This window comes from Schistocerca gregaria, chromosome 6 (genome assembly GCF_023897955.1).
Source record: "Schistocerca gregaria isolate iqSchGreg1 chromosome 6, iqSchGreg1.2, whole genome shotgun sequence".
Lineage (NCBI taxonomy): Eukaryota > Metazoa > Arthropoda > Insecta > Orthoptera > Acrididae > Schistocerca > Schistocerca gregaria.
Window position 1 is genome coordinate 157,637,943 of NC_064925.1, and position 25,449 is coordinate 157,663,391.

Sequence of the window (25,449 nt, forward strand, 5' to 3'; positions counted from 1 at the left end):
GGATGTACTTGATTTTTCAGGCACATATGATGGCGGAAAAGATGTCCCGAAATCAAAAATGTGAAATATAATAAATCATTATAGTGCAGCCCAAGGAATTAAATCTGAGAACATAAAATTACAGCTGTCTGTCCCTCGAAACTACTGGGAACAATGGAAACGCTTAAAATGTACAGCAGTTGATTTGTATTACTTGAGAACGGTGGGATCTGCCGGTCCCGTGTTCTTTTGTACCCTCCATGATTGCAATTACCTGATTTTGTCTCTTGAGGTTTAGAGAATACAGCGTCTTAGCACTTTAGAATGTTTCAAGAAACAGTGAATATTTTTGGTATCGTTGGTGTGGAAGATCTCTAAGCCCATAAATCTGAAATCACATTTAATCCTCCAATCGATCTAGGCCAAATGTTTAATTCCATGTTCCTCCAGAAATTATGTTCTGAAAATGTCACTTGATTTAGTCACATGTTTTGAGACTTTATCCACTATCTTAAACAAGTTTTTTGTTGCATCTAAAGAGTGATTAGGATACACATCGCATCACGATACCTGAATACTTTGGTATCTACCGCTTACAAGGTAGGTTTTGATTATAACGTAACTGACAATTGATCTCATGGCTCCCTCTAAGCCATGTAATTGTGGACGTCACAAAAGAAAAGAAAATTGTGTTAGTATTTTTACAAGGAAATAGTTAGTAAAGAAATTTTCTATACCAAAGATCTCATTAAAACTCATTTATTTTCGATAACCCGTTTCGACAGGTTTGCTGTAATATTCTGTCCTCCAAACATTGTGAGTTGGAACCTCATGCCAAGCTGTCATACTAGTGGATAATAAGTAGCATATTACGCAAAGGTTTGTGAGAAATAAAATGTTTACAAGCAAAAAGCCCTTTGTGCACTTGGTCATGTCCGTATATGTAGCGCTCACAGATGATTGTTAAGTCTTAGAAAACAGAGTACACAATGAATTGTACAATAGCATGTTCCTTTGTCAATGAATGGATCGTGTTTAGCTAACGTAAACAGATGTGCTATTCTACATTTTACTGCATACTGTGGTTTTTAAGATTTAACAGATCGTTTCTTCTCATTTCTCAACATGACAAATTTCAATTCCTATGGTTGACTGCCGATTCTTGATTGATTGTAAGTACAGAATAACAATACTATTTTGTGTGAATTAACGTAAACTCAGCGTTATGCACCAACAACGGTATTACACAATGAACTGTAAACCATTGACGGAGAACAATACACAAATTGCATCTATTATGGACTAATAATATCCAAAAGTGAAACAACAGTAGACAACTTCCATTACAAAGATAGAGTAGATTCCGATGTGGATATCATCTAGCAACTGTCCTATTCCACATATTTAGGAATCATTTCACCTGTCCATATAGACCCCCAATCTACGCAAAAACTAATTTCTTCATTCGTACATGCAGAATAATACAAACTCACTGAAGAACAAAACTAGAAAGGAAACCAGCATAAAGTTTAATGAAACAATTGCCTTCCCCTATTTGAATTAAGAAGTGAAACTTGGATGCTTAGAGAACACAGCCTACTGAATGGGATTAATTCAAGCTATTACAGGAAGTTCTTGGGAATACACGGTAGACGACGAAGATATGGCAGAAAATTAAATGCACATGGGGCTATGTATAAAGTAAGAGACTTGATAAATCGTTAGAGTTGTTTGAAAAGTGCATCGCGAAAGTGGCTCCATATGAAGCTTAGGAGAAGAGACACTCGAAAACCATGAAGACAACAGGTACCAGAACAGAGCATTCAGCTTAGACCTTTGATGAAGAAGATGGTGACGCTTGTAAGGATCTGTGTAGTAATTATTCAAGCAGCACTAGGGTAATTAAATTAGTTAAAAACAGACGATACAAATTCCATGTCACACAGATTACGAGAAAATTAACAAAAGCCTCTACATTTATATATCTTGGTGAGGCAATGCAAAAGAACGAGCATGGGAAAGGCCAATAAACGCAAGCAATGAAAGATGGAAATGGATTATCAGTTACTAAAGATATGTAACAATAGATGATTTTTCTCAAGAAATGTTTGAAAAAAGGTCCTAGTAAAAAATCAACAGAATGTTTATAAGCAGAAAACACAGAAAAAGAGAGGTAAACAAAGTCAGAAGTTTTGATACCCCTTAAACAGAAAGGTGAATGCAGGAAGAGAAATGACGAAGATATGTATAAGAAAACTGAGCAATCGAAAACAGCCACAAGAAAATTCAGAATGATATTTTATCCGTATGTGGATCAGGTGAATGGAACCAGGCGATAGAAGATTCTTTTTCGACATGTAAACCAGAAAAAAATTACAAAGGTGAAAATAGTTACATAAGACAATTAACTTTATGAAAGTGATGACGTTAGATATCAATGACATTCTAAACAAAGATAAGTTTTCATAGAAAGAAGTGGAGTTCCCTCTCGAAACGAAAAAAAGAGAAAACCAGAGTAAAGATGTCGAAAGATCGGAAAAGACAATGCTCTGATCAAACGGAACAATGTGGGAAAAACAAGAAGTTAAATTATAATTAATTATCCATAAGAAGTACCCCCCCCCTCCCCAAAAAAAGACATAGATAAGTTTTAGGTATTTTAATGTAGAAACTGTTACACCTGTTGACTGTCGCTTCCTCTTAGATCTGTTGTCGGCTATCCAAATTTAACTGTCTATCGCACTGTAGTCTACAAATACGTCTCCCTGTTCAATGCCAGCACAATTCTTCATTTGGATGTGGCTGATTTTGGATACAACAGCGCCGACATCTGAGTTGTCTAAATTGTGGCATGTCAGGTAGACGAAAGAACAAATGGCGAGCCTACCAAGTGCGAAAAATAAAACTCCTCTTACATTTTCAGTACGGTTTCCCCACTCTTTTCCAGACTGACCCTGTAAATCCTCGGTGTATCCATTAACAGCACTGGTATATCTGCTGCCTGGAGCGATCCATTTGGCCAGATGATAGTGGCGGTAAGAGAACACCTCAACAGTGGCTTGTACGCGACGCTACACGTGTCGCCCTCGCCGTCAGACAAAGAGCAGATACGGGAGGCCACACTAAGCGGATTTTGACCCCTGAGTCGGCTCGGGTACCATCGGAAGCACGCCGCTAATGCGCTCTGTTTTCCTGACGTCTTTGTCTTGGTGTCCTACTTTACATGGTACAAAATGTCCACTTCATATGATTCACCTTTGCGAATCACCATTGTGTTTTGAGATTCCATTTTTCTCCGCCCGTCATGCTCATAAAAGCTAAGTAACAGTGGAAATATACAGTTCGGTCACGTTAATGTGACCAGCGCCTACAGTAGACGTCTCCGTGCACTAAGCACTCACAGACTGCCATTGGTGGCAGTAAAAGTGGAGGGTACATAATGTTGACTGGAATACTGTCTTTCAAATTCTGAAGGTGGCAGGGGTAAAATACAGGGAGCGAAAGGCTATTTACAATTTGTACAGAAACCAGATGGCAGTTGTAAGAGTCGAGGGGCATGAAAGGGAAGCAGTGGTTCGGAAGGGAGTGAGACAGGGTTGTAGCCTGCCCCGATGTTATTCAATCTGTATATTGAGAAAGCGGTAAAGGAAACAAAAGAAAAATTCGGAGTAGGTATTAAAATACAGGGAGAAGAAATAAAAACTTTGAGGTTCGCCGATGACATTGTAATTCTATCAGAGACAGCAAGGGGCTTGGAAGAGCAGTTGAACGAAATGGATAGTGTCATGAAGGGAGGATATAAGATGAACACCAACAAAGGTAAAACGAGAAAATTGGAATGTAGTCGAATTAAGTCGGGTGATGCTGAGGGAATTAGATTATGAAATGAAACACTTAAAGTAGTAAAGGAGTTTTGCTATTTGGGGAGCAAAATAACTGATGATTCTCGAAGTAGAGAGGATATAAAATGTAGACTGGTCGGTTTACATCTTACACATTTATTCATTCTTCTTAGGTATATGGATAAGGTGAATAATTTAGCCGGCCGGAGTGGCCGAGCGGTTCTAGGCGCTTCAGTCTAGACTGATACGGTCTCAGGTTCGAGATTATTGTTATTTCTAGTATTGATTCTATGAATTGAGTTGTTGGTTTGAAAAAGTGATATATTTTTAATGACAAATTTCATTAAAGAATAAATATATTGGTAAACAGTAGTTAGTATCCCTAGCTCCCTAAACAGGCTTCTGCAGGATGTTCTTGAGTTCACACCACATATAACTCTTAGTGCACGTTTTTGTGCCCGGAAAACTTTAGCTTGGCTTGATGAATTATCCCAAAAAATAATCCCATATGATATTATGGAATTAAAGTAAGCATAGTATGCTAGCTTTTTATTTTTATATCCCCCATGTCTGACCCAATTAGCATTGCAAATAGAGATTTGTTACGACGCTTCAGCAGTTCTGTGGTGTTCTTCCCAGTGAGAAGAGAGAGCTATGGCCTGGGAAATGTTTCCGTGGCATTGCGTGGGTGATATCGTCATTCTGGAAGCCACAACAGACCAACAAACGTATATATCTATTCTTGGGGACCATGTCCACCCCTACAAGCGGTTTGTTTTTCCTCTGTACGATGGCATCTACCAACACGACAATGCAACCCACTACACAGCTTGCAGGGTGTGTGCATGTTTCGAAGAGCAGCAGGATGAATTTACCGTACTCCCCTGGCCACCAAGCTCCTTGGATAGAAAAGCAATCGAGAATCTGTGGGACCACTTCGATTGAGCTGTTCGCGTCTTGGATCCTCAACCGAGAAATCTAGCGCAGCTGTCCACAACACGGCACTGGCGTTGAAATGGCTCCACATCCCTCTCGATACCTTCCACAGCCTGATTGACTCTTCATCCACGTCTCTAAGCAGACCGCGCTCAATGTAGGTGCGTATTTCTGATTTTGACAGGTGTTCACATCATTAATGTGACTGGACAGTGTGCTTCAGGAAGGGTAAAGAGATAGTTTAGAATTAGAGGGAGTTTCTGAGTCTCTTTCATGTGATGCTGTTATAATGGTTATATGGATTCCGCTAAAAGTGCTTAGCGTTCCGATAATTAAATGTATGTGCTATTGGTGGACAGAAAACCAAACATGTGCAATTTGTCGTTGTTTCAATTTCTGTCAAAACTGAGTGCAAAGAAATCTGAGCAAATAGATTAATAATCGTTAAACACAACCAAATGCTGAATCGCGTCTTGTATTTAAGTTATCATTGCTATCTTGCTTTAAATAACTTATTAAAACTGACATGTTATGTCTTCAGAGAAGTCACTGAAAACTGAATCAAGAATACAATTAAGTAACTTGACTCTGAACAACATAAACATCCCTTGTAGTAGTAGTAAATTGCTGACATATTAGGCGATCAAGAAAGCTACTTCATTACGTAATGTAGCATGCATTTTCATCTGAAGAAAGAGACGTAAAACTTGTAAACATTCTTTCTAACTCTTTTTCAGTCTACAGTTACAGTATAGCCATCCTTAAATTATATTTAGAGAGTTTTATGGTGTTTACAGGCCATCGTCCCTTCTTTTTAACCCCCCTACGGTGTTCGAAAGCTTTTCCATAGGCAAAGCATGTGAATGCAACATGCAGATATTCGTGTAAACCATATGTTTTTCGTTTGTGACAAGTGTTTCACAGAATTTGCAGCCCCAACGCACTGATCATACAGTATTAATTATATATTGACGAAATAGCAAGCTCCACCTACGTGATCTCAATAATTCTAAATATGGCAATTCTGCTGGTGAAATAATGCAACGAACAAGTTACTCTAAACCTAATTCTGATCTACATGTCAAATAATTGGCGCATAATGTTAACTAAAAAGAATCCGAAAGTAAAAACATCTGTCTTCTGCTCATAGCGTGAGTATATCTACGGGTAAATTATTCACCTCAAAAAATGGTTCAAATGGCTCTGAGCACTATGGGACTTAACTTCTGAGGTCATCAGTCCCCTAGAACTTAGAACTACTTAAACCTAACTAACTTGATGATACCACTCACATCCATGCCCGAGGCAGGATTCGAACCTGAGATCGAATCAGTCGCGCGGTTCCAGACTGAAGCGCCTAGAAAAGCTCGGCCACTCCGGCCGGCTAAATCATTCACCTGATCCATATGCCTAAGAAGAATGAATAAATGTGGAAGATATAAACCGACCTTTCGTTTGTAACGTTATTTCTAAGAAAGGCAGAAAAAGATTTATTATACACTAAACAAGAGTGGGAAATAAACGTTTATTTTTAAGGAAAATGGTTCAAATGGCTCTGAGCACTATGGGACTCAACATCTTAGGTCATAAGTCCCCGAGAACTTAGAGCTACTTAAACCTAACTAACCTAAGGACAGCACACACACCCATGCCCGAGGTAGGATTCGAACCTGCGACCGTAGCAGCCCTGCGGTTCCGGACTGCAGCGCCAGAACCGCACGGCCACCACGGCCGGCTTTTAAGGAAAAGAGCATGCCTCTAACGAAATGAAATTTATTTACAAACATAGTTATTTATCCTCGTAAAATTACGGACGTCTTATGTGCATAGCTCATAAACGAAGTACTAAAAAAGGTGCCAAGATGGTTCCTTTGACATTTCTTTCGTCATCCCATTCCAATGCAAGCCCTTCTTCCGTCTCAAATGACCACATCATCGATGGTACCTTAAACCCTAATTTCCCTCTTTTTCAGGTTAAAAGTATATTCCCAGAACAAAAAAATCGTATGTATATCGCCTACAATTTCCAACGTTTATCGGCGAAGTTTTGAAGTACTGTGTAGTAGGCGATAATCGCTTGATGAAAATTTCTCGAATTGTGTTGGACTTCAATATTAGCAAAGAAAGTCTTAGAACAATTAATCAGTCTACGGGATTCGCTCCGACATGCTGTGAGGTGAAGCAGACGACCATGTGTGAACTTATACACACTTAAATCTTCATCGCCCACGGCCTCTCAGCCAGGAAGCCTAAATTACATATTTATTGAAATTCAAATGCAGTGTGGGTTATTTAAACGATTCACATACATTGCTCTCTGCCTGTGTGGCGGCAAGGGACTTCGCACAAATAGCACTGTCGAACAAAAATGATGGACATTTAGAGCTTGACAGCGCTACACGCCTAAGAATACAGAAACGTACAGTGTTACTATCTCCGTGTCTCTTTCTCAGATGTAAACAAGGCTGTATTGCCGCTCTAGTGGGCTTCGCCGTACAACACTTCTTGTTCCATCTCAAATGGGTCTCTTTCCATCCTAGCAATAACAGCGTTATCTACTAACGCGGGGAAATGTTGCCAAATATTTGTTCCGGAAAAACTTCTTCCGGACGCAGACCGGCGTTTGTTATCGGCGGCCGTGTCAACTTGCGAGCTTGCAGATACCGAGTCCTTATCAAAAGGTAAATATAGCAGGCGTGTAGATCCTGACACTGATAGACGGGTGTAGCTTACAGTTTCATGAGGGAGGCCACAGTCATACGGTATCTCGAGAGCTCTGCGTCATATGTACTGTGGGTGTCGGCAAAAAGGGAACTGAGGACGAAAAAGAAGAAAAGGAGAATTTTTTGGCATTGCAGCCGTCATACGAAGGACGATTCACATTTGACGTGAACAGACTCTCGTGTCACGGAGCAGCTCATGAAATGACGTGTCTTCACAATTTTAAGAAAAAATGGAACGAAAGGAAGGTGAACGCTTTAGCACGTCACGCTGCTCAATACACTACACTTTTAGGTGACTGGGAAGTTATGGGAAGCGACCGTTTTATACAAAAATCCAGAATTCAACGATGAACAGGAGACTGCAAAACAGCGGCTGTCGTACAGAACGTGGGGATTTAACTATAGAACTAAGGACCTAGAAGCGAAGAAAAATTCATAATCGACGTTCTTGACGATGCTGCTACTTTAACGGGACAGAAAGAGCGCAGCAAAGCCAAACATTCTAAGACATTGGGACATGCGTGTTCATTTGCTCTAGAAAAGCCGACCGGAGTGGCCGTGCGGTTCTAGGTGCTTCAGTCTGGAACCGCGCGACCGCTACGGTCGCAGGTTCGAATCCGGCCTCGGGCATGGATGTATATGATGCCCTTAGGTTAGTTAGGTTTAAGTAGTTCTAAGTTCTAGGGGGCTGATGACTTCAGTGCTCAGAGCCATTTTAATTTGCTCTAGAAAAGAAGAGAATTTTGAGGGTAAGATCAGGCCGCAGTCTTTTAGTCCCGATGGTGGAATACCCTCAAAAAGCAGAATTTTTTCCTCACTGTCGGGGACTACTACCTAGAGAAACGACATTCGTGAAAAAGTATTCATGGTTTCCATATTTGTTCTTGTAAACGAAACGGGTACATAGTTTCGTTACCCATGTACTGTACATGGAAAAAATTCCGCCTTGTCAGATGTTGCCTCTCTTTCGTGATAAGACGCTCTAGGATAGACAAACCGTTCTCGTGCAACCATGAATTCTGCAGATTTATTCAATTAGTACCCGGAATTCCCCTTGTATCTGATTACTGTAGCTGTAATCAGTCATCAGCAGATACCGAGTATTTGGCGTTGTGAGAGGCCTTTGCTTCTTTGTAACTCGTATTTGACAGTGTTGCTACATTCAGAGCAAGTCGACGACAAACCCCGGCACGCAAGCAACACTTTCGCGCAGACGCTGCGATATCTTTTAATCTGAGGTAACACCACCAAGTGTTATCTGTGTCACGTTGTATCACTGAAGTAGGTCATTCCGTCTTTGGCACCGCTATTTACTAAGTGGTTTCTGCTACAGTCGTTTCCCTCGACCACGAATGTTTCAGAAATAACGAAGACATATCGGTCTGGCTGAAACTAAAATGCGTTGAATATGTCCGAGGTTCTTATTGAATTTGGATATCATATATCACGACACAACACTTCTAACGATATTAACAAAACGCAGATACGAACGAGGGTGATGCGGAACTCTTTGCGAACGAAATATGGGAGATCAATGTTTACTTAAACTATGACAATAGTGACTGACTGTCTGTGGAGTTGCAAAAGCTTGTAACCGGTCTATTACAGTACAGTCGTTCTTAAGACATAAATTCCGTTGTAGCTGAAGCGAGAGGGACTGTTGAAAGATACTGCAACGACTACTACATTCTGTGAAGATACGTATACATTGTAAAAAATTTAATACTTTTGTGCCTAGCAAGGGTGAAAACAATGGTCAATGCACTGAACTAGTATTTGGAAGCATGGTGTAATTCCAATCTGACCATAGAAATTTAGGTTTTCTAAATTTCCCTAAATCGCTTCATGTAAGGACTGGGTCGGTTGCTTTAGAATGGATAGGCCGATTTCCTTCCCACCTTCCCCAATTTCGTGTTTTCGCTCTGCCTCTAATGGCGTTACTTCCTATGGAATGTTAAGCCTCGACCTACTTTCATTTTTTGATTTATCAATTACCAGTCTCTACCTATTTGTATACCCAGCGCAGGATACTTTTGGTAGCACTATCATTTACCTCTTCCGCTGTACCACACATTGTTAGTGTGTCACCAAAACCACGTCACTAAGCTTCCGCACGACCTCTGATTTAAACGTTGTCATTCTGCGTGACGTGTGTGGAAATATTTAATTCTTTGTTGGATTCTTTTTAGAATATACATTCTAGAATTTCTAACAGTAAACTTTTCCGCGATGGCAACAATTCTCTTGTCGCGTCTGTAACTAGAGATATCTGAGCATCCGTGGCCTCTAGTCCTGAACACAACTGTGACAAAATGCGTAGCCTCTTCTTTGGTTCCTCCATACCTTAACCATTAACTTTACCTGGTACGCAATTCTCAAGAATCAGTGGAACGATGTTTTCATAAGCTACTTCTGTCTTGGGTGAATTACACTTCCTTAGGATTTTTCCAATGAATCTCACCCGGACACATACTTGTACTTTTTATAATAACTAATTTTAGGTTGTCGTTTCACAGTGGGTCTTTACAGACTGTGACGGTTCGCCTGTGGCGATTGTCAGTACGTAATTTTATGTTCTAATGTTTACAAAAATATGTGGCAAAAAGCTATTTATTGTAGCGAGCCACGCAGTATCCAGAGGGGCTCGGGATGATTAAAATTACCCGGTACTCAGCAACGAAAGCAGGGGATAATAGCCGGCAGCTAAAGGACTTCGGGATGTCGCCACTGCAGAACATGAAACATAATTTAAACTAATGTACTCGTAATTGACTGACGTTAGTTTACTGCACAGCGCCAAGCCAAAGCTGTTATTTTATTTTACGGATTTGAGATTAACTTTAATGTCGATTACTTCTAGATATATATGGAAAAACACGATGCATTGCGTCTATAATTTACTTAAAAACACAATGAAGTATTCGTGCGGCCCGCTGTTCTTAGCCATATTTTATAATAATATGCCTCTACCAACCAACTACCGAATTCGAGAACGTCAACTAACGTTAAGAGATTCTTAAATGTGTAATTTTCATGCTCAGTAACAAACAAATATACTTACAGAGACAGTAACATTTTAAGATGTACTTGATTGTAACTGAAGCGTCTGAAGAACAACTTACGTAAATCCGAAACCGGTAACGAATACATACATACCATTTTCTAATGCGCATTCTATCTGATGCCTTCATCGAATCAAAAATATGCTGGAGAAATGATAACAGGTGCGCAAGAAATTCGCCGGTCACCTCAGAAGCGAAGTTGGATGCATGGGCAGATAGACTGTCGTTTCGGGGTGAAGGGGATTCCTTTCTCGTCGTCAAGCTAACAGCCCAATGGCATGTATGCCTCGTACCGATCAGTTGCTATGGAATAAATTTCAAACAGAAGTAACACGGATTCGTGAATACACGTTACAGAGACGGTTATCTTCAAATGCGAGACATATTTGTTGCAAGGAGTATGAAGTTAAATTAAGCGTGTTGCAATATAATGCGCTGATATCAATTTAGCAAACATTTGTGATCGCATCTCACATTGCCAGTGCTTGTAAATGTAATCAGCCGGCCGGAGTGCCTAGCGGTTCTACGCGCTACAGTCTGGAACCGCGTGACCGCTAGAGTCGCAGGTTCGAATCCTGCCTCGGGCATGGATGTGTGTGATTTCCTTAGGTTAGATAGGTTTAACTAGTTCTAATTTCTAGGGGACTGGTGACCTCAGACGTTAAGTCCCACAGTGCTCAGAGCCATTTGAACCATTTGTAAATGTAATCAATGCTTGTAAATGTATCAGTTAACCACCCACGCACGCAGACAGCGTAACAGTCGTACTTCGTCAGGCAGTTTACAGAGTCACAGCTCTGTGGTCGACAAGGGTGGCAGCAATGTGAAACTGAAAACAGTCGGCACGAAGTATTCCAAACGGTGCCGACATTTAACGATCAGTACGTGGGGACCGGCAGCCAACATTTCGCGTCCTGTTGGAGGCTCATAACATACTAATTTATGTAGGTTATCGATTAGTAATAATCTCGACAAGTATGCGCCACATGTCAGAATTGGCTGTTGAACGAAAAAGTTTGACAACCACTGCAGTTTAACTGAGTTACTTTTCTCTCTTTAATGATATTGATATCGTCGGGACAAAGTTTTACTTTTCAATCAGGACCCAAAGAATCTCTAAACATCATTCAGTTAACAAATTTCACGTTGGAGAAAAAGAATCGTCCGAAAATCAGTGAATGGTGATCCGCAACAGATATAATCTGGACTCGGAAAATGGATCGATGTTCAAAATTCGCTGTAATTTTACAGGAGAGTTTTTCAGTTTCCTTGCACTGTCGAAGGTGAATGATGCGTTTCGTTCAACAGTGCCTCGACTGAATCTGAATGCCATGTTCTCTTGTGTAATATGTGGAACGGTCTTGCACTATCACTGCCCCTCTGCCACCAGGCTCGTGGTTAGTAATGATTTAGTTCTGTAGGTTAGCACGATCAACAAGACGATGTTTACTTAGCGTATCTGCTCAAACATTTCACAACAGTGATTAGACTCCCGTCATTGTCACAACATTTACTGAAGAAATACTTTTGTTCGCTGCTTGGCCAGACGACGCCTCTTGCGAACAATTGGCATTGCCGTTCCAGAGCGTGTTATTCACCACAGCAGCTGAACAAGAAAAAAGAATCGAACAAACGAATCATTTTACTGACGTTCTACTATTGCAGAACGCCGAGAAAGTGTATCTTTTTTGTTATTATTGTAATTTTCTGTCAAGCACTTAGAAGAACTTAATTCGTGTTAAGAAGCCATCAGTTAATTTTCTTCATGCAGAAAGCTAATCGCTCTATTCAGGACATAGAAGACTAACACTGATCTTTTCTGGCATGCTCAGCAGACACTGGAAGTGGGTGTGTAATCCGATTCGTCTCTGAAGATAAAAAATGTAAATGTTGGGTGACCAGGGCCTCCCGCCGGGTAAACCGTTCGCCGGGTGCAAGTCTTTCGATTTGACGCCACTTCGGCGATTTGCGCGTCTATGGGGATGAAATAATGATAATTAGGGCAACACAACACCCCGTCCCTGAGCGGAGAAAATCTCCGACCCAGTCGGGAATCGAACCCGAGCCCTTAGGATTGACATTCTGTCGCACTGACCACTTTTTTTATTATCTCATTTTGTTCTATATTGTTCGTTGAATTCGTTCGTGGCTTACGTCCGATGACACCCGTTCAGGTTCTTCGTTGATCCGTTAATTCAGTTTTTTTTAATTTTTTTATTATTACGGAGGGTAGCTAACCCTCTGACCAAACACGCTGAGATACCGTGCCGGCTGTCACTCAGCTACCGGGGGCGGACTCTCTGGAGATGAACTGTCGTAAATATTACACGGCGAAAAGGGGCAGCGTGCAACTGACATCAAACAACATCTGAAGACTTGACCAGCAAGAACGGCTGAAACACTGGTGCTTGTGTTTCCTGTGACAGAAGACTTGTAACATCAAACCCTACTAGCAAGAAACATCATAATTTACGATCCGTGACTCCCCATGTAAGGAAATTAAAAATGGAGCAAATCTTGTAAAAGTAATTTGGTCCACGGAGTTGAGACAGGATCTGGGAAAACAATTTTAAAATGAAATAGTACCATTTGTAAATGAAAGTAGCTATGTTTTATATACTTTTTTTTTATATTTTTCCCCGAGACCTGCAAAACAACTGTGTTTTGACGGGGGTATAATAGATAGGAGTGATACATAGGTAGGGCACAAAAACAAATAAATCGAGAAAAATTCGCAAAACATAGTCTGGGGAATTATCTCACATAAATTGTCGACGTTATTTGACAGCAAAAGTTTTAAAATTCTATTCAGGACGGTCAATAAACTGGAGTACATGCTGAAGTATAAGACTGGCACAAAGGAGAACTGGATGGGGAAAACGAGAGTTTATGAAATGATGTTTCAGGATTCTGAAATGAAGTATGTTGAGCAAACAGAAAGAAACTTTAGGATAAGGTTTAAAGAGCAAAATAATAAAGTGCATAACAATAAAGAGAATGGCTCATCGGCGGTGGTTAAGCGCCTGAAGAATAAGCAGCGTTCTTTGGGTAGTATCACAGACAGCGTGAGTGTATTGCATTCTGAAGAGGAAGGGTGGTTGTTGTTAAAATTAGAGCAAGTTGAGATTTTTTGCGCTTTAAGAGAAGGATGCCTTAGGGTTGTAAATCAGAGGACAGAATTTTCCAAGCCGCGTTTCTGGGCCCACTTTAGCGATATTCAACTTCAGAAGCAGCCACCAACTTATTCCACGTACCGGTAGCGGCGGCAGGTTTTAATGTGACCTGTTGGTCATTCTGCATGGATGCACATTGTAATATAAGCGCAGTATTGTTTTAGGATTTGTTACGACTTGACATATAGTTCAAAGATTTTACGGCAGACAGTAGCATTGTTGGGGCTGTGACGCATGCGTTACAGGAAAGTACTGTCTTTGGAAGGTGAAGCGGCTCCCTTTCGTATACAACTGACACTTGTGAAGGTATTACGCGCTAACGTGAGACGTTTATAGAAGAGTTTTGTGTTCAGCAATGCATGTTTTCCGCTGGATTTTTATGTGTTACAATGCCTAATGGCGCAGAAACTTAAAGTATATTATACTACAGGACGATATACAGGGTGTTTCCGTAAGAGCGTGCAAAAATTTAACAGGGCAAAGAGGATGCTGCACTGAAAATTTGAGGTAGGGAATTTGCAGTCGGAGAAGCCAGCTTAAGGAGATATTAGGAATAAAATCACGTAATTGTGAACTTTTTAGTTACATTAGTTACTGTTAACTGCAAATATCATCACTGACACAATGAAGGCACCATTTGTACTGTATCTTACAAAATGTGCTGAAACTGACGCCTATTAACCGAAGAGCAAGCATGACATCAACGAATTAGATCTGACGCACTCTGAGAAATATTCCTGGTGTGTTGAGAATCACATCACAGGCTGCTACAATTCTGGCAGCTAATCCATCTCCGTATCCAGTGGGGTCTCATACACAAGTGACTTTAGATATCCCATAGGAAATAATCAAGGCGATTCATGTCACGTGACCTCGCAGATCATGCGATAGGACCTCCCCTTCCAACCCAGCGACTAGGAAATACAGCACTGGGATGGTTGCGAACATCCACACTGAAGTGAGGCGGTGCACCATCATGTTGTATCCACCACATCCTCTCACGAACAGCGAAAGAAACGTTCTCGAACAACTCAGATAGAACTATTTACACGAAACTCAAGTACAGCTGGCCTTTCAGACGGCCAGGTAGAAGATATGGCCCAATGAGATTGTCGCTTACAATACCGGTCCAGATATTGGCAGTAAAACGTACCTGATGGCGAGTCTCTACTACAGCGTGAGGGTTTTCCTCATCCAGCACATCGTTATTCCTGCTGTTCGAAATACCAACACTATCAAATGGGGCCTCGTCAGTAAACAACACGATTTGGAGATAATTTGGTCGATCAGCGAGAGCATGCCAACGTACTTCTCCACACCCAATGTGCACGTCAGTGGGTTCTGCGAAACTCTACCGGTACTGCTCTATCGTATTGTACTGTACTTCTCTATGAACAGCACTGCGTAATGAATGGGTCTGTCGTTAATTCAAAGCACGTTCTGTCACGGGACAATGTAAATACGATACAACCGAGCCACCTTACGGACAAGTAAAGTAAACAAAACCTGCATCATGACTTCCTAGTAATAAGGCTCGTCTCCCTTCCTTACTGGAAATAAGGAATGTACATGTAAATAAACAGCACAGTACGTGTAAACTTATACGCAAGTTAGTTGTAAATAAGCTGGAAAACTGCAATGCAAGATAGTGCGCTAGACAAGTTTAATTCCATATCTCCTAAGTTGGCTTCACCGACCCCAGGTTCGCTACCTCAAATTATTCAGTGGAGAATTCTCTGTGTCCTTTTACGTTTTTTCATGCTCTTAAGGAAGCACCATGTAATATTTACATGGTTGTCAGTATATGTAGTATTGCGATGTATTGATTTGTTCCCTTGTTTTATAGCACTTGTCAATAGGATAACGTGGACCCAAAACATATTGTGGTAAATTTATGACACATTTAACAATTGCTGCGTAACAATATCAATATTCCGCAACGCCTTTTTATAATGCAACGTCTAATTGATAAATGACATTTTTAATCTTTTACAACTCGTGATCTTCTCATAATTAATTTAGTAAGTCTTAACGATTTTTAAACAGATCAGCTTGATTGTGCATGTTATAACACTTTGCGTGCGCTTGTCCCTAATGGCGTAGTCGAACACTAAGAAAAATGTATACATATCGTCTTCCATTGCGGGAGGAAAATATAAATAAGAAGACAGATATTTGATCTTCATCTGTTACTTAACGTAATCGCAAATCGAAGTACATCACAGAATTACCGCTTAATGTTTTACTTAAAGTTTACGATAGAATTTCTACCCGCTATGGGAGGCAGAAAATACACGGGATGTTACAGACATCATTCACAACGACACATTAACCAGCAGCGATGTCCAGTACGCTATCAAAATCTTAAATACAGTTGTAAAAAGCCAAAAGTTCCTCCCTCACAGAAGAATGAATGTGAAATGGAAAAGCAAAGCATATTTCAAGCGGAAGAAATTTGAACATACGAGTAACAACTAGGTAGAGTTAACACTGTACTAGCACAAATACGGGGAGCCGTGAACGTGTTTACATTTTTCGCAAAAACATCGACGGTCGCAGCAAACTAACAGTAGAAGTTATCCTTCTGCAGTTCGGATGAACATTTGTATCGATGTGCTTTTGGACTGATTAGGAGGACGATGTAGAGAGAGCACGGCAAAGTTTTAGAAAATGTACCCGTTCAACAAAATGTTAATAAATCGTGTAGGGTACCTTAATGACTTAAATTCTTTGGTAAACGTTGCTTTTGGGACACTCTTTGCATTTTTCGTAGTTCGTGTACATGTATGTGCATCACATACATCAAAATACTCGTCGGAGGAGGAGATTAGTGTTCAACGTCCCGTGGACAACGAAGTCATTAGAGACGGAGCACAAGCTCGGATTAGGAGAGGATGAAAAAGAAAAGCAGCCGTGCGTTTTTGGAGAAACCATCCCAGCATCTATCTTAAGCGATTTCGGAAAATCAAGGAAAACCAAAATCATGTCTGACCGGACGCGAGTTTGAACCGTCGTCCTACTGAATGCGAGTTCAGCATATACTCGTCGGAGACTTGTCCATTATGTAATATATGTTTGCTGAATCTGTTTTGTAGTAGTTTTAGTTTTTTGTTGAACAGTGGATTAAATATGGCAATGTGTATTTAAATATGGCGCGAACGTAAATATTAGGCTACGCTACAGGTCAATCTGTTGCCGTAACCTTTATTTGGTATTCACTTCCATCGGCGTCGTCAACTCACAACCAAATTATCATCTTTCATCCAAACCTCTTGGGCTATACTACAGATCAGTTGCCACCACAATCAACATTTCCGGGCGGGAAAGGAGCCCAATATTACATACTAGGGAAATCTTTTCATTCTTTAAAGGTGACCAGCACATCAGATCATAAATTGTGTAGTAAAATTTTATACAATTAAATAATACACCCTCAATTGTATGTCATATGGTTTTAACTGGAATTTTTTTCTAAAATGCTATTTCGTGGGGTTTATCTCAAAATTTGCCCTGGTAGGGCTCGCACCACAGATTTAGCCTAGGGGGTCTACAATTCCTTGACAAGGTAATGAGTTAAATTAGATAAATTAATAAACGAGTGTGGAGTGTGGGGGTGGGGGGTTTACATAGCAATGATATTTACAAGAAAAGAATAGTACATATCCCAAGTCGAATAAGATAGCTACACTGGCAGATGTCGATAAAAATCTATCCACCTGTCATGTCTGTACAATTTACCGAAATGCACAGTGAGAGCACCAATAAATTAACTGAATCTGTATGAAGTTTTACTGGCAGATAAAAAGGAACTGTTTTATGAAGCGTTTATTACAAATCTGTCACAGTTGCAGTAAACATTTTTGGGCGACTAGTTTCGAACCGACAGGTTAACTCTCATGCCTGAGGCCGCACTGAAACTTCTTGATCTTAATGACAACCATCTAAAACCGACAAAAGATGCATTACACAGATAAATGTCGCATTATACATGTGTCACTATACAATACAGAATCAAAGAAGTTTCAGTCCTCCTGTCCAACTCATCCCACAGTAGCTCGGCAGTGTTACAGTCAGGTAACAGTGGAGGCTAGCCATGTTTTTCAACATTTTATGAACCTCTAGAGACTTCACATAGCTCTGACATAACAGGGATATATGTTTCAAGACGTTGTATTGCTGCAAGACAAACCCTTTGCCTATCAGACTTAAACCATTATCTTGCCGCATGCTGGGGAATGGCACGAAAAATTTTTTGGTTCATTTTCCCATCTGCTTTCACCACACCTCCAGCTTTATTCCCTCCAAAAGACCCCAATAACATCACAGAACCGCCTCCATGCATCACAGCTAGAATTACGCACTGAGGATTCAAACGTTCATGGGGTAAACGCCGTACAAATTGACAGGGTTTACTTTCAGATACTTCGAACTTGGATTCATCAGCGAATGAGACTCCTTCCCAAGCCCCTGCTGTCCAGTGATGGTGTGTCATAGCCTACTGAATCATTTACTCTTGTTAACAGGTCGGTTCAATTATTCCCTTGCTGCTACAAAATCCTACAGGTTATCTTTTGCCAGGCGCCGTCTCATTGTTGACTCACTCACCGGTGTATCGCAAGTTGTGTTTAGTTGAGCAGTCAATTCATCGACAGTTTTGAATCTATTACGTTTATTGGTCACTACCAAATGCTTTTCCTGGCGTTCTAATATTTTCCTGGAAGCTCCAGAGGAGGGTGATAATCATAGAAGCCTGTATCTCGATGCCGGTGTACGGTCTTGAGAACTCCACTGACGGAAACCTTCGATTTCGTTGACATTTTTCTGACGCTGTTGTCTTCTTGGTGCAAAGTGATCATCTTGTAAGTAGGCTGTTTAGGTTTTTATGTTGGTAACGCCACGTAGCGCTCTGTATGAAAATCACTGACTGTGCTGTGTGCAGTCTGTGGCTGGTTTGCATTGTTAGAATATTTGCTATTGTGGTGTTGGGCAGTTGAATGTGAACAGCACGTAGCGTTGCGCAGTTGTAGGTGAGCCGCCAGCAGTGGTAGATGTGGGAAAAGAGATGGCAGAGTTTTGAGAGCGGACGATCTGGACGTGTGTCCGTCAGAAAAACGAAATTTGTAAAACTGGGTGTCATGAACTATATAATGACTTTTGAACATTATTAAGGTAAATACATTGTTTTTTCTGTATCAAAATCTTTCATTTGCTAACTATGCCTATCAGTAGTTAGTGCCTTCAGTAGTTAGAATCTTTTATTTAGCTGGCAGTATTGGCGCTCGTTGTATTGCAGTAGTTCGAGTAAGGAAGATTTTTGTGAGGTAAGCGATTCATGAAAGGTATAGGTTATTGTTAGACAGGGTCATTCTTCTATAGAGATTATTGAAAGTCAGATTGCGTTGCGCTAAAAATATTGTGTGTCAGTTTAGTGCTGATCAGAATAAGTAAAGAGTACGTTCAGGTTTGCTCAGCTGTTTGAAAACAAAATAACGTAAGAGGTTTACCAGCACAGTAATTCATAAATTTTTCTAAGGGGATGTTTCAATATTTACGCATGAATCAAAGAACGTGGCACTACGGGACCATTTTACATTACTTTCTCTGGGCATACTAGCTAATTTCGCGACGTGTCCTACAGTCATACAAACTTAACTACAACTGAACGAAATTACAAACAACATACCTCTACACAGTCATGCTGTATACTGACTCCACTAGAGTGTTTAGTAGACCTGCTTGAGTAGGTAAAGTCAGCTTATATAAAACTGACCAATGTATGTGAGTGTACAATAATTATCTGTACAATTCTGTATAATTAACATTCGTTATTTGAGCATTCTATTATGTATTCTGACCTATAACTTGCGTAGATCACTCCCATCTTGCTCCGCTGTAATACTCAGCGTGGTACTTCCGAACTTATGGAGGGTAGTGTAGTCGCCAACATATATGTACTGCAGGTGTGACAGATTTGTGACTAGCTCTTCACGGAAGAAGAGGGTTGCTGGTCCTGCGTCAACGAGACGTTGACACCGCATAAGAGATCGTTTTGAATTACACGTGGGAACAGACGGCGGGTACTCACCCCTGCGCAGGCCGACCTTGACGCAGTAGGAGAGGTCGTGGAAGGCGAGGTCGAGGCGCACCCTGCGCGGCGACCCCGACTCGGGCCGCGGTTTGTCGTCGCCGTGGCTCATGGCGCGCGCACCACACGACACAGCACAGGCGGAGCGCCGGCGCAGCTGACAGGCGCCTACTGAGCGTCCGTGGCGACGCCGCGGCCGCAGCCGCAGCCGGCGACGACGTCTGCCCCCACTCCACCCCCCGGCCGGCGCACGTGGACTGCCGCGGCAGCGCCTGCTCACCCCGCCACCCGCAACTCCTGCGGAATCGGACAGCTGTCTCACGTCGCTTAGAGGCGCCTTATCGCACAGCAGTGCAGCATACTCGCCACAGGTGCGAAAGCTCGACACTGTAAATTCCACGCCCGGAAATGTTACCATCAATAAAATGTTCCCGGCTATTGTGCCGTGGTCGAGTGGATTACAATTTAAACTCACTTTGTGTATTCAACTGGAGACCTAGCAACGACGGAGAGGGTTCGTCCCATCGTAGCCCTCGGTGATTCACAACCCCACAACACGCCACAGCAATCCACCCACCCCACCGCCGCCCCACACCGAACACAGGTTATTGTGCGATGCGGCCCGCAGTGCCTACCCCCCTCTCCCCCTCCGGGCCCGGGAACGTCTCACACCGTGGTAGAGTAATTATGGTGTACGCGTATGTGGAGACAGTGTTTGCGCAGCAATCGCCGACATAGTGTAACTGAGGTGGAATAAGGGGCAGAAGCCCGCGTTCCCTCCCCCCATGAACCATGGACCCTGCCGTTGGTGGGGAGGCTTGCGCGCCTCAGCGATATAGATAGCCGCACCGTAGGTGCAACCACAACGGAGGGGTATCTGTCGAGAGGCCAGACAAACGTGTGGTTCCTGAAGAGGGGCAGCAGCCTTTTCGGTAGTTGCAGGGGTAACAGTCTGAATGATTGACTGATCTAGTCTTGTAACAATAACCAAAACGGCCTTGCTGTGCTGGTACTGCGAACGGCTGAAAGCAAGGGGAAACTACGGCCGTAATTTTTCCCGAGGGCATGCAGCTTTACTGTATGATTAAATGATGATGGCGTCCTCTTGGGTAAAATATTCCGGAGGTAAAATAGTCCCCCATTTGGATCTCCGGGCGGGGACTACTCAAGAGGATGTCGTTATCAGGGGAAAGAAAAACGGCGTTCTACGGATCGGAGCGTGGAATTTCAGATCCCTTAATCGGGCAGGTAGGTTAGAAAATTTAAAAAGGGAAATGGATTGGTTAAAGTTAGATATAGTGGGAATTAGTGAAGTTCGGTGGCAGGAGGAACAAGACTTCTGGTCAGGTGACTACAGGGTTATAAACACAAAATCAAATAGGGGTAATGCAGTGTAAGTAGGCTGTTTAGGTTTTTTTTTATTGGTAACGCCAACGCCACGTAGCGCTCTGTAAGAAAATCACTGGCTGTGCCGTGTGCAGTCTGTGGCTGGTTTGCATTGTTGTCTGCCATTGTACTGTTGGGCAGCGGCAGCTGGATGCTAACAGCGCGTAGCGTTGCGCAGTTGGAGGTGAGCCGCCAGCAGTGGTGGACGTGGGGAGAGAGATGGCGGAGTTTTGAAATTTGTAAGAATTGGTGTCATGAACTGATATATATATTATGACTAGTGAGGTAAATACATTGTTTGTTCTCTATTAAAATCTTTCATTTGCTAACTATGCCTATCAGTAGTTAGTGCCTTCAGTAGTTTGAATCTTTTATTTAGCTGGCAGTAGTGGCGCTAGCTGTATTGCAGTAGCTTGAGCAACGAAGATTTTTGTGAGGTAAGTGATTTGTGAAACGTATAGGTTAATGATAGTCAGGGCCATTCTTTCGTAGGGATTTTTGGAAGTCAGATTGCGTTGCGCTAAAGATATTGTGTGTCAGTTTAAGCACATTCGTGTATAATTGTTCAAAGAGGACGTTTCACATAGACCAGTCTTGTATAAATTTTTCTAAGGGGACGTTTCATATGTCGACCCTTAGCCGAGGATACCTCACTGGAATCCTCTGATTTTTTCCTTGTAGTTTGTGTAATTAGTGTAGCTTTTGTTTATTGCTAGCGCGTAAACATAGAGAGAATTTCCTTTGTAGTTGCAGTCTTTCATTGTTGTACAGTAAAATAGTTGTGGCATGCATGTAGTTTTGCACGAAGTATTTCGCAGCTGCGCTTGCAATTAACTAGATATTATTTTCAGTGCTATGTTAATGTGTTCTCTTATTTTTGTTCTTCAAATTGTGTTTTTCTGTGTTGTCGTGTGAAAAATTGTGACAATAATGGCGTGTGAAAAACGTAATACTAGGCTCCAAAGTAAACTGAGAAACGACAGTGAAGACGAAAGCAGTGTGTTAGCGCCACCATGTAATGAATTAACTAATGTTCAAAGTAGTAATCTGGTAATTGTACATAGGGAAATGGAGCGGGCTGCAAACAATGGTTTAGACAGTGAAACAATTAGTGAACAAGGAAGCATTATCGATCGATCGGTTGGCAACAGCTCGCCTCAGGATTCCGAAATGACAGGACACATTCTTGCAAATACTGTAGATTCAGGTTTTGCGTCCTCACCGTTTTCTCAAATAAGTCAAGACACATTTTCTGCTTTTCAAAATGCGAATATTGCCGGTTCAAATGCACTGCCGAAAAGCACTGAGGAACATGTTTCAGACACCAGTGCACTGTTATTACAGTTAATGCAACAAATGGGACAAAAGCTTCAAAAGTTAGACACAATGGAACAAAATCTTCAAAAGTTAGACACAATGGAACAAAATCTTCAAAAGTTAGACACAATGGAACAAAATCAGAGACAAACACAGCAAAAGTTAGACACAATGGAACAAAATCAGAGACAAACAGAGCAAAAGTTAGACGCAATGGAGCAAAAGCTTCAAAAGTTAGACTCAGTGGAACATACGCTTGAACAAACACGTGAAGATTTAACTACTGAATTACATAAAATCGAATCGAAATGTCAAAAAGTCTTTAATGACGTAAAAACACAAATTTGTGAGCATTTCCAACCTATTTTTTCGCGGCATGACAATGCATTACAGAATCACGAAGCAGCCATAAAAGAACTGCAAACAATTGTTCATGAAAATCATGAGACCTTGCAAGCTAAAATTGACTCAGTTGCATCTACCGATTCGGTTACGCAACTTGCAAAAACTCAAGAAAACTTAAAGGACACAGTAGATACTCTGAAAATTGGTTCAGAAAGACACATGGAGGACATTAGTTCATTATCAGAGAAAGTAGTTGAACTTTCGGATCAGCTAAATAATTTATCTACGAAGGTAGATGATAATTTGAATGGCACAAAACCGGTAGTCTTTAATGACACAGAAGAGTGCGAACAAATTAGGAAATTCAAACAAAGTCTGAATCAAATTAGTACGCAACACCAAAGAGAAATCCGGGAAGTACAAGATCAGCTGACACAGGTAATACAACAATTACGTATTTCAGAGGACACTCGCGCTCCAATACGGGAAGAGGGACATAGAAATACGGAACAGCCACAAAATAATAACACAGGGCACTTCGGAAATTATGAAAGAAATTGGCAAGGTACACCGAATTCTGAGATGGAACCGCCGACACGACGTAACAATGACCGATATGCTACCCGCCGAAACGATGATTTTGACTATAAGCTGTTCATTACTACACGTAAATTCAAAACATTTAAGAATTCTGCCAACGACATTCATCCACAAGCGTGGCTCCATCAATTCTCTCATTGTTTTCCTCCCAACTGGTCACTAGAGCACAGATTAGAATTTATGTGTGGCTACTTAGAGAATGAACCAGCTGTAAGAATGCGTTCGGTCATTCACGATTGCCACAGTGAAGGAGAATTTTACCATGCCTTCCTCTCAGCATATTGGTCCCAAGCCACACAAGACCGAGTAAAACATGGCATCATGATGATGAAACATTTCGAACAATCTGAATTTTCCAGTCTTGTGAAATATTTTGAAGACATGTTGCACAAGAATCAGTACCTGTCAAACCCATACAGCCCGTCAGAACTCATCCGCATTTGCTTAATCAAATTGCCTGAACATTTACGGCATATTATTTTGGCAGGCCGTTGCAAAGACTACATTGAAGCTTTTCAGGGACTCTTACAAGAATTAGAAATTGACACTGACAATCGCGGAACGCGAAAACAGGAACACAACAATTACAGGTCACATCCGTCGCAATTCCGCGAGGAAAGAAATAATAACTGGACACGACAAGGCTATTCTCACAACACAAATCGTGACCAAAACAGACACCACCCGTATGACAACCGTTGGCAGAGAAGTAATAATTGCAGGGAAAGGTCACCTCTCCGCAGTAATGACTATCACAGAGACAATCAGAGAAACAGACAATATGGGAACCAAAATAATTACTATCAAGGAAGACAGAATAACTTTAGACGCAACGGTCCAGCGCGCAGTTACGATTCAGGGAGAAATTCTCCACCACGTGACCGACAAGAAATTAATTACAGAAATTACCGACATGACGACAGACGATATGATCGTAACGACAGACCTGAATTGTATCAGAATTGGCGGGATTCAAACAGAGCAGGGCCCTCTCGGCAAGGTGAATTTGTAGAAGTTAGGTCTCCTAATCCCAATAACGGCGCGCGCCAACAAAGAAACAGACAATGACTCCCACCGCAGGCAGCCGCGTGCGCCGGCTGGCTCAGAGAAAAATAACATAAGCTAACCTCGAGCAAAATTCCAGTGTTCCTTACCGACGTAACCACATGATAATTGCTTTTCAGTTGAACTCTGCGTACTAGGAAGAGTAAAGGTTTACACCACATTTCACATGTAAAACCGTTTATTGAAAGATAATCTGCTTTTTAACTTTGTCTTTGCCATAAAACATTTCACTTCACATTTCTAGTATGCTTTGTCACACTTAGAAACTGTTAACATGCAACAATGTTTTGAAGTTCACTATCCAGTCTAGAACCTACGGAACATATTTAGACAGTATTTACGAGTGCATTGTTATAGTGAACAGACATCACTGTGTTATTTCGTGTGTACATTCTTGCTTGTTAGTTACACGATTACGTAACGATTATAAGGCTCACATACTTAGAACATTTACCAGTATTGCTAATGAGATTTTAATGCAACATTTTGGTTTACTTGAAAATACATTCTGGATTTAAAGTACTTTCTGTGAGATACCAGATGATACAGTGGTTAGTTTATGTGACAGCTACACGATTTTATCACGACGCTACTAATAAGTGACAATTTACAATGTTGCTTTTGCAGTTTATCTGTTTTATATCTGCACAGTTTTTCTGAATTTTTCTGGAAAGTAAAACATGTTTTAGTAGTAACGTTTGTGGTATAGCTACAATGAGACAGCCTTTTCTGTAGCACAACAATACGTACAGTACAGTACTTACTTCATCACGGCAATAAGCGTAATAACTAAGATATCTATACGCAAAGCATTTCAATTTCGTTTATCATGAGGTAAGTACATTGACTTCTGCAGAACTTAGCTTTCGGAGGACAATACCTACGACACTACCACAGAGATTGTCTTACAGCAAGACGCACATTTAGCGCTACAGG

The 25,449-nt window shown here is 41.3% G+C and overlaps 1 protein-coding gene across 1 annotated transcript in view; it reads right to left on the reverse strand.

Annotated features, from left to right (window-relative positions):
- The window catches only part of LOC126278191 (ATP-binding cassette sub-family G member 1-like), a 330,372-nt gene that overhangs the window by 277,892 nt on the left and 27,031 nt on the right, over nucleotides 1-25,449 (reverse strand). Inside the window, exon 2 of the mRNA XM_049978105.1 lies at nucleotides 19,801-20,097. Coding sequence (XP_049834062.1) covers nucleotides 19,801-19,912 — 112 coding nt within the window. The 5' untranslated portion in view covers nucleotides 19,913-20,097. The remainder of the gene's footprint in view (nucleotides 1-19,800; nucleotides 20,098-25,449) is intronic.